General features: G+C 35.2%; 2 protein-coding genes across 2 annotated transcripts in view; both read right to left on the bottom strand.

The window, feature by feature from the left end:
* Nucleotides 1-3,359: 3,359 nt before the first annotated feature.
* Nucleotides 3,360-6,919, bottom strand: LOC144959520 (uncharacterized). Its single transcript, XM_078892135.1, has 3 exons — nt 5,991-6,919; nt 5,743-5,916; nt 3,360-5,568 (listed from the first exon to the last, which is right to left on the bottom strand). Exons 1-3 carry the CDS (start codon nt 6,917-6,919, stop codon nt 4,167-4,169), a joined length of 2,505 nt encoding a protein of 834 aa, XP_078748261.1. The 3' UTR covers nt 3,360-4,166.
* A 38-nt stretch (nt 6,920-6,957) lies between these two features.
* Nucleotides 6,958-10,000, bottom strand: part of LOC144959476 (uncharacterized) — a 24,862-nt gene continuing 21,819 nt past the window's right edge. The window contains exon 5 of the mRNA XM_078892082.1: nt 6,958-7,183. Within this exon, the coding sequence (XP_078748208.1) occupies nt 7,111-7,183 (73 nt within the window). The 3' untranslated portion in view covers nt 6,958-7,110. The remainder of the gene's footprint in view (nt 7,184-10,000) is intronic.

Raw genomic sequence — 10,000 nt, 5'->3', positions numbered from 1 at the left:
AATCATCAATATGGCAATGCATGGAAAGGGTCGAGTCAAAGTAAACACGAGAAAAAAGGAAGGGTTCAAATAGGGAACAGATGTAGATTCCAAGAGCACGCTATCAGTGTAATTAGTTTGAGGTCACCTAACAGTCGCATCCTGACATAATGACAGGTTCCCACTAAGAGGAATACACTCAAATGTCCACAAATCATTGTATATTTAAAACAAAAATACAACAGTATATAACAGTAAAAAAAAAATCATCTCTCTGAAATTATAACTATACATTTGACTGTTTAACTCTTAGTTAAGGACCCCGGCCAGGGCCAGGACAAAACCAAGTCGTCTAATTCCAAGACAAAGACAGAAAGGATTCTGGAAAACAAATATAGGTGGATAGAAGATCCATCAAGTGACCTTTGGCCCATGGTGAGAGGTGAGAGAAGTTCACCTAATTTAAGTAAGTACAAAGGTCAGTAAGTAATTTTACCCAATCTGTGGGGCTTTATCTTGACGCCAATGGTATTATTATCAAGTTCTACCTTTTATAGTTTTGACACCAATGGTATTATTATCAAGTTCTACCTTTTATAGTTTTGACGCCAATGGTATTATTATCAAGTTCTACCTTTTATAGTTTTGACGCCAATGGTATTATTATCAAGTTCTACCTTTTATAGTTTTGACACCAATGGTATTATTATCAAGTTCTACCTTTTATAGTTTTGACGCCAATGGTATTATTATCAAGTTCTACCTTTTATAGTTTTGACGCCAATGGTATTATTATCAAGTTCTACCTTTTATAGTTTTGACACCAATGGTATTATTATCAAGTTCTACCTTTTATAGTTTTGACGCCAATGGTATTATTATCAAGTTCTACCTTTTATAGTTTTGACGCCAATGGTATTATTATCAAGTTCTACCTTTTATACTTTTGACACCAATGGTATTATTATCAAGTTCTACCTTTTATAGTTTTGACACCAATGGTATTATTATCAAGTTCTACCTTTTATAGTTTTGACGCCAATGGTATTATTATCAAGTTCTACCTTTTATAGTTTTGACACCAATGGTATTATTATCAAGTTCTACCTTTTATAGTTTTGACGCCAATGGTATTATTATCAAGTTCTACCTTTTATAGTTTTGACGCCAATAGTATTATTATCAAGTTCTACCTTTTATAGTTTTGACACCAATGGTATTATTATCAAGTTCTACCTTTTATAGTTTTGACACCAATGGTATTATTATCAAGTTCTACCTTTTATAGTTTTGACGCCAATGGTATTATTATCAAGTTCTACCTTTTATAGTTTTGACACCAATGGTATTATTATCAAGTTCTACCTTTTATAGTTTTGACGCCAATGGTATTATTATCAAGTTCTACCTTTTATAGTTTTGACGCCAATGGTATTATTATCAAGTTCTACCTTTTATAGTTTTGACGCCAATGGTATTATTATCAAGTTCTACCTTTTATAGTTTTGACACCAATGGTATTATTATCAAGTTCTACCTTTTATAGTTTTGACGCCAATGGTGTTATTATCAAGTTCTACCTTTTATAGTTTTGACACCAATGGTATTATTATCAAGTTCTACCTTTTATAGTTTTGACGCCAATGGTATTATTATCAAGTTCTACCTTTTTTAGTTTTGACGCCAATGGTATTATTATCAAGTTCTACCTTTTATAGTTTTGACGCCAATGGTATTATTATCAAGTTCTACCTTTTATAGTTTTGACGCCAATGGTATTATTATCAAGTTCTACCTTTTATAGTTTTGACACCAATGGTATTATTATCAAGTTCTACCTTTTATAGTTTTGACACCAATGGTATTATTATCAAGTTCTACATTTTATAGTTTTGACGCCAATGGTATTATTATCAAGTTCTACCTTTTATAGTTTTGACGCCAATGGTATTATTATCAAGTTCTACCTTTTATAGTTTTGACACCAATGGTATTATTATCAAGTTCTACCTTTTATAGTTTTGACACCAATGGTATTATTATCAAGTTCTACATTTTATAGTTTTGACGCCAATGGTATTATTATCAAGTTCTACCTTTTATAGTTTTGACACCAATGGTATTATTATCAAGTTCTACCTTTTATAGTTTTGACACCAATGGTATTATTATCAACGGTTCTACCTTTTATAGTTTTGACGCCAATGGTATTATTATCAAGTTCTACCTTTTATAGTTTTGACACCAATGGTATTATTATCAACGGTTCTACCTTTTATAGTTTTGACGCCAATGGTATTATTATCAAGTTCTACCTTTTATAGTTTTGACACCAATGGTATTATTATCAACGGTTCTACCTTTTATAGTTCATCAAGACGTATGACTGTGTTGAGAATATTGGTCACATATTATCACAGGACATACAAAATGTAAAATTGGAATATTTGATGGCACTTGAGTCATGGGACGGATAGGAACAATCATCACTCATCATAAATATAAAAACAATAAGTACAACATAATAGAGATATTTTACAAATATAGGATTGGGCATCAAAATTGTTCCCAAAAGCCAAGGTTAAATTTCTATCATTATCATCACGCATCAGAATGACTGGCAAATCTAAAAATGATCAAACTATTTCTCACAGATTGATGTAGAACTTGCAAACTTTCTGAAGTGAAGGCTGATATGATCACCCTTTGACTCCAAAGATTATTTAGAACATCTGCTAGGCTGTAATCAGGAGTCCTTCAATGTCACGTGTTTTTGAACTTAACTTGAACTCGAGTCTTTTATTTCATTTCCTTGTTAGGATCATGATTAATTCCATTAATGAGTAATGCTCTGGCCTTGGGAATACGTATCAACATAGGATAATGGAAAATTCCATTAATGAGTAATGCTCTGGCCTTGGGAATACGTATCAACATAGGATAATGGAAAATTCCATTAATGAGTAATGCTCTGGCCTTGGGAATACGTATCAACATAGTATTTTTCTGCACCTCCGGTGATGGTGCATCTTAAAGGGTTGTTTTTATGCATCTTCCATGCGCAAACACAAACCACACTGGCTGCATTAGGCCATTGCAAAAATAGGGTCACAAAAGTGATATTATGATATTTGTAGGTCTTTATTAATAAAACAAATAATTATAAAAGAAACACTGATGCCCAAAATTTAAAAATATAAAATAGCAATAGCATTAAAGATAAAATAACCTTCCTATAGGAAGACATGATTAAATATCTTATTGATTAAGGTGGCTCTGCAGCGAAGAGGTTAAGCTGTCAGACTCAAACCTTGATGGTACTGGGTTTGAATCCCATTGCAGACAATATTTTAAAAATATTTTTTATTTTATCTCATTGAAAAAAAATCTTTTTTTTTTTGTTATAGTCATTAGATATATTTTTGATACTTTGAATTAATTTTTGTAAAAATTATTTATTTTATTGAGAAAAAAAAAAACAACAACAACAACAACATTGGTATTTTTAAAATGATTGCGATCATGTCTTATAATGCTTTATCATTATCCTCAGTATTTGTACTGTTTGGATGTGATGTACTGTTTGGATGTGATATACTGTTTGGATGTGATGTACTGTTTGGATGTGATGTACTGTTTGGATGTGATGTACTGTTTGGATGTGATGTACTGTTTGGATGTGATGTACTGTTTGGATGTGATGTACTGTTTGGATATGATGTACTGTTTGGATGTGATGTACTGTTTGGATGTGATGTACTGTTTGGATGTGATGTACTGTTTGGATGTGTACTGTTTGGATATGATGTACTGTTTGGATATGATGTACTGTTTGGATATGATGTACTGTGATTATTACTGTTTGGATGTGATGTACTGTTTGGATGATGTACTGTTTGGACATGTGATGTACTGTTGGATGTGATGTACTGTTTGGATATGATGTACTGTTGATGTGATGTACTGTTTGGATGTGTACTGTTTGGATATGATGTACTGTTTGGATGTGATGTACTGTTTGGATGTGATGTACTGTTTGGATATGATGTACTGTTTGGATGTGATGTACTGTTTGGATGTAGATGTATGTTTGGATTGATGTACTGTTTGGATATGATGTACTGTTTGGATGTGATGTACTGTTTGGATGATGTACTGTTTGGATTGATGTACTGTTTGGATGTGATTTACTGTTTGGATGTGATGTACTTTTTGGATCTGTACTGTTTGATGTGTACTGTTTGGATGATGTACTGTTTGGATTTTGGATGTACTGTTTGATGTGTACTGTTTGGATATGATGTACTGTTTGGATTGATGTACTGTTTGGATGTGTACTGTTTGGTTTGATTACTGTTTGGATGTGATGTACTGTTTGGATGGATGTACTGTTGATGTGTACTGTTTGGAATGATGTACTGTTTGGATATGATGTACTGTTGGATATGTAGATGTACTGTTTGGATGTGTACTGTTTGGATATGATGTACTGTTTGGATAGATGTACTGTTTGGATGTGATGTACTGTTTGGATGTGATGTACTGTTTGGATGTGATGTACTGTTTTGGATGTGATGTACTGTTTTGGATATGATGTACTGTTTGGATGATGTACTGTTGGATGATGTACTGTTTGTATGATGTACTGTTTGGATATGATGTACTGTTTGGATTGATGTACTGTTTGGATGTGATGTACTGTTTGGATGTAGTACTGTTTGGATGTGATGTACTGTTTGGATGTTACTGTTTGGATGTGAGTACTGTTTGGATATGAGTACTGTTTGGATACGATGTACTGTTTGGATGTGATGTACTGTTTGGATGTGTACTGTTTGGATGTGATGTACTGTTTGGATGTGTACTGTTTGGATATGATGTACTGTTTGGATGTGATGTACTGTTTGGATATGATGTACTGTTTGGATATGATGTACTGTTTGGATATGAGTTATGATGTACGTTTGGATGTGATGTACTGTTTGGATGTGTACTGTTTGATATGATGTACTGTTTGGATGTGATGTACTGTTTGATGTGATGTACTGTTTGATGTGTACTGTTGATGTGATGTACTGTTGGATGTGATGTATGTTTGGATTGTACTGTTTGGATATGATGTACTGTTTGGATGTGATGTACTGTTTGGATGTGTACTTTTTGGATGATGTACTGTTTGGATGTGATGTACTGTTTGGATGTGTACTGTTTGGATGTGTACTGTTTGGATGTGATATACTGTTTGGATGTGTACTGTTTGGATGTGATGTACTGTTTAGATGTGTACTGTTTGGATACGATGTACTGTTTGGATGTGATGTACTGTTTGGATGTGTACTGTTTGGATGTGTACTGTTTGGATATGATGTACTGTTTGGATGTGATGTACTGTTTGGATGTGTACTGTTTGGATATGATGTACTGTTTGGATATGATGTACTGTTTGGATATGATGTACTGTTTGATGTGTACTGTTGATGATGTACTGTTGGATTGATGTACTGTTTGGATGTGATGTACTGTTTGGATGTGAGATGTACTGTTTGGATGTGATGTACTGTTTGGTGATGTACTGTTTGGATTGATGTACTGTTTGGATTGATGTACTGTTTGGATTGATGTACTGTTTGGATATGATGTACTGTTTGGATATGATGTACGTTTGGATTGATGTACTGTTTGGATTGATGTACTGTTTGATGAAGTTGATATGTACTGTTTGATTGAGTACTGTTTGATGATGTACTGTTTGGATGTGATTACTGTTTGGATGTGTACTGTTTGGATGTGATGTACTGTTTGGATATGATGTACTGTTTGGATATGATGTACTGTTTGGATATGATGTACTGTTTGGATGTGATGTACTGTTTGGATGTGATGTACTGTTTGGATGTGTACTGTTTGGATATGATGTACGTGTTTGGAGTATATGTACTGTTTGGATGTGAATGTACTGTTATGGATATGATGTACTGTTTGGATATGATGTACTGTTTGGATAGATGTACTGTTTGGATGTGATGTACTGTTTGGATGTGATGTACTGTTTGGATGTGATGTACTGTTTGGATATGATGTACTGTTTGGATATGATGTACTGTTTGGATATGATGTACTGTTTGGATGTGATGTACTGTTTGGATGTGATGTACTGTTTGGATGTGATGTACTGTTTGGATATGATGTACTGTTTGGATGTGATGTACTGTTTGGATGTGTACTGTTTGGATGTGTACTGTTTGGATATGATGTACTGTTTGGATATGATGTACTGTTTGGATACGATGTACTGTTTGGATATGATGTACTGTTTGGATGTGATGTACTGTTTGGATGTGTACTGTTTGGATATGATGTACTGTTTGGATATGATGTACTGTTTGGATATGATGTACTGTTTGGATGTGATGTACTGTTTGGATGTGTACTGTTTGGATATGATGTACTGTTTGGATGTGATGTACTGTTTGGATGTGTACTGTTTGGATATGATGTACTGTTTGGATATGATGTACTGTTTGGATACGATGTACTGTTTGGATATGATGTACTGTTTTGATGTGATGTACTGTTTGGATGTGATGTACTGTTTGGATGTGTACTGTTTGGATATGATGTACTGTTTGGATATGATGTACTGTTTGGATACGATGTACTGTTTGGATATGATGTACTGTTTGGATATGACTGTTTGGATAGATACTATTGATGTGATGTACTGTTTGGATGTGATGTACTGTTTGGATGTGTACTGTTTGGATATGATGTACTGTTTGGATATGATGTACTGTTTGGATACGATGTACTGTTTGGATACGAAGTACTGTTTTGATGTGATGTATTGTTTGGATGTGATGTACTCTTTGGATGTGTACTGTTTGGATAGATGTACTGTTTGATATGATGTACTGTTTGGATATGATGTACTGTTGGACATGATGTACTGTTTGGGTGTGATGTACTGTTGATTGATGTACTGTTTGGATACGATGTACTTAGTATTTCAAAATGACTACTATTTAAACACAGGATTATTTATTTCATTCACAACACAATATTCTATTTAAAATGTTTAAACAAAAAATGAGAACGACATCATCTTGTTCTGCTAATGTTTCCAAATAAAGATCATCTTGAATCCGTGAGTGTGACTTTGAGATCTGAAGGAGTAGGAGGAGGAGGTGAGAAGATGGGCAGCGGCCTGAAATGGAGAAACATAAGCAAGATTTGAATGTACACAATGCTAACATCATATCATCAAGCATGTTACAATCTCACTGTATCGCATACTGGTGATTAGGCACAATGTACACAATCCTAACATCATATCATCAGCATGTTACAATCTCACTGAATCGCATACTGGTGATTAGGCACAATGTACACAATCCTAACATCATATCATCAAGCATGTTACAATCTCACTGGATCGCATACTGGTGATTAGGCACAATGTACACAATCCTAACATCATATCATCAAGCATGTTACAATCTCACTGGATCGCATACTGGTGGTTAGGCACAATGTACACAATCCTAACATCATATCATCAAGCATGTTACAATCTCACTGGATCGCATACTGGTGATTAGGCACAATGTACACAATCCTAACATCATATCATCAAGCATGTTACAATCTCACTGGATCGCATACTGGTGGTTAGGCACAATGTACACAATCCTAACATCATATCATCAAGCATGTTACAATCTCACTGGATCGCATACTAGTGGTTAGGCACAATGTACACAATCCTAACATCATATCATTAAGTATGTTACAATCTCACTGGATCGCATACTGGTGGTTAGGCACAATGTACACAATCCTAACATCATATCATCAAATAATAATAATAATGCTGAAAACTTATATAGCGCTATAACTCCGAGACACCAGACTCTAAGCGCTTAAATTACAAATTACTTTGGCTGAAACATACTCATTCACACACACAAGCACACACACACACACACATACACAATACAACACACAACACAAACCAAACCTATCTTGCTTCTCATACCATCTACTAAAATCGAAACAAATATGTTTTAAGCGAACGTTTAAAAATAGACAAAGATTCTTTTTCACGAATGCTCTGCGGTAAGGCGTTCCAAATAGAGGGTCCGAAATGAGAAAAGGATCTCATTCCAGCATTTTTCCGAATTCGAGGGACAACTAGTTTTGTGGAATCACTGGCCGAACGTAAGGGGCGGGGTTTTGAATATCTTTCAATTAGTTCTGAAAGGTAGGAAGGGGCAGTACCTTCAAGACAACGATACACTAAAACACAAGCTTTGAATTTAATTCTTTTCTCAACAGGCAGCCAATGCAGGTCATGAAGTAGAGGTCCGGCAGAGTCGCACCTACGCTTCATAAATACTAGTCTGGCAGCGCTGTTTTGGACAATCTGAAGACGTTTCAGATTGTATTGCGAAACGCCAAACAACAGAGCATTACAATAATCCAATTTCGATAGTACGAGGGACACAACCAGGTGCTTGGTCACATCCTCAGATATGAACCGTCTAATGGAAGCAATCTTTTTTAGTTGGAAAAAGAGAAATCTAACCAAATTATTAACCTGATGCTCCATCGACAGTCCAGAGTCTAAGAATGTGCCAAGGTTTTTCACTTTGTCAACAATTTGAATAGAGGCATCCCCCAACTTCAAATCTGTTTCACTTTTCCACTTCCTGTTCCCCACATACAGCACCTCCGTCTTATCATCATTCAGTTTCAGTCTGTTCTCATTCATCCATTTCTTAACACTTTGGATACAATTTTTACTATTGGCTGATACTTCTTGTAAATTTCTCATATTGGAAACGCAGTACAATTGCGTATCATCAGCGTATTGATGGTAAGACAGACCAAAACTTCTGATGATTTTAGACAGAGGGCCAACGTACAAAACAAAAAGAACGGGTCCAAGTACTGAACCCTGGGGAACCCCACAATCAAGAAAGATTTCCTCCGATCTATATTCATCCACCGTAATAATCTGTTTACGATTAAACAAATATGACCTAAACCAATCAAGCGCTGCACCAGACACGCCATAAGTAATTTCAAGACGTTTGAGAAGAAGATTGTGATCAATAGTATCAAAAGCAGACGATAGGTCAAGCAAATTCAGCAAAGAACATGAACCATTGTCTATAACAGAGAGGAGATCATTAACAACCCTAACAAGTGCGGTTTCCGTCGAATGATGTTGCCTATAAGCAGACTGAAATTTTTCTTCAAGACAATTATTTTTAAGATGAGACAGTAATTGTTTCAAAACAAGCTTTTCTAAGATCTTAGAGAGAAAAGGAAGATTAGAGACAGGGCGATAGTTTTTTAAGTTCTCTTTATCGAGATCAGGTTTTTTCAAAAGGGGTTTGACATGAGCAACTTTGTAAATGTCTGGTACAGCACCTGACTGCAACGAATTATTAACAATACATGTAAATGGTGTTAAAATTACATCAATGCATTTTTTTAAAATGGCAGTATTTAAGGGGTCTAAATCACAACTTTTAGTTGGAGACGACATAATGCAATCACGTAAGTCAGCTTCAGTAATCTTTGAAAAATGTGTTAACGAATCACCATGAAACTTGTCAAATGTTGTAGGGATCGATTCAGACGAGAGTTCCTTCCTGATGGTATCCGTTTTTTCTTTAAAATATTGACCAAAGCGAGTTGGTAGATCTGCACGATCGATTAAAGATGGGAGAGCTGGTTGCGTCTGTTGTCCCAGCAGTTCCTTGGTCAAGGCAAAGAATTGTCTCGAACGTCCCACGTTTTTGAGGCTTTCTTCATAGAATTTCTTTTTGGCCCTGAAATTGACGGCTTTTGCATCATTTCTAGCCGCGATGTATCGCTTCTTATCGACAGCATCTCTGGACTTGAGCCATTTTCTTTCTGCCCGCCTCCTGGCTAATCCATTCAATTTTATTTCGGTATTATACCAGGGTGCTTGACGTCTCACTTTTACTGCTCTAGTTGTTAAGGGAGCATG

The sequence above is a fragment of the Berghia stephanieae genome, chromosome 14 (assembly GCF_034508935.2).
Source record: "Berghia stephanieae isolate SIO BIC M18660-M18661 chromosome 14, UCSD_Bste_1.3, whole genome shotgun sequence".
Classification (NCBI taxonomy): Eukaryota; Metazoa; Mollusca; class Gastropoda; order Nudibranchia; family Aeolidiidae; genus Berghia; species Berghia stephanieae.
The sequence above is the reverse complement of the archived record's forward strand: the minus strand, read 5'-3'. Positions and strand labels throughout refer to the sequence as shown.

Bases quoted from the DNA above. Each gene is read 5' to 3' on its own strand.
- LOC144959520 (XM_078892135.1), bottom strand. From the start codon at position 6,919: ATGTCCAACAGTACATCATATCCAAACAGTACATCATATCAAACAGTA. The intron at 5,917-5,990 runs GTACATCTATCC...ACATCCAAACAG, and splicing joins CAGTACATCACATCCAAACA to TACATATACTCCAAACACGT. The intron at 5,569-5,742 runs GTAATCACATCC...CAATCCAAACAG, and splicing joins AAACAGTACACATCCAAACA to TACATCAATCCAAACAGTAC.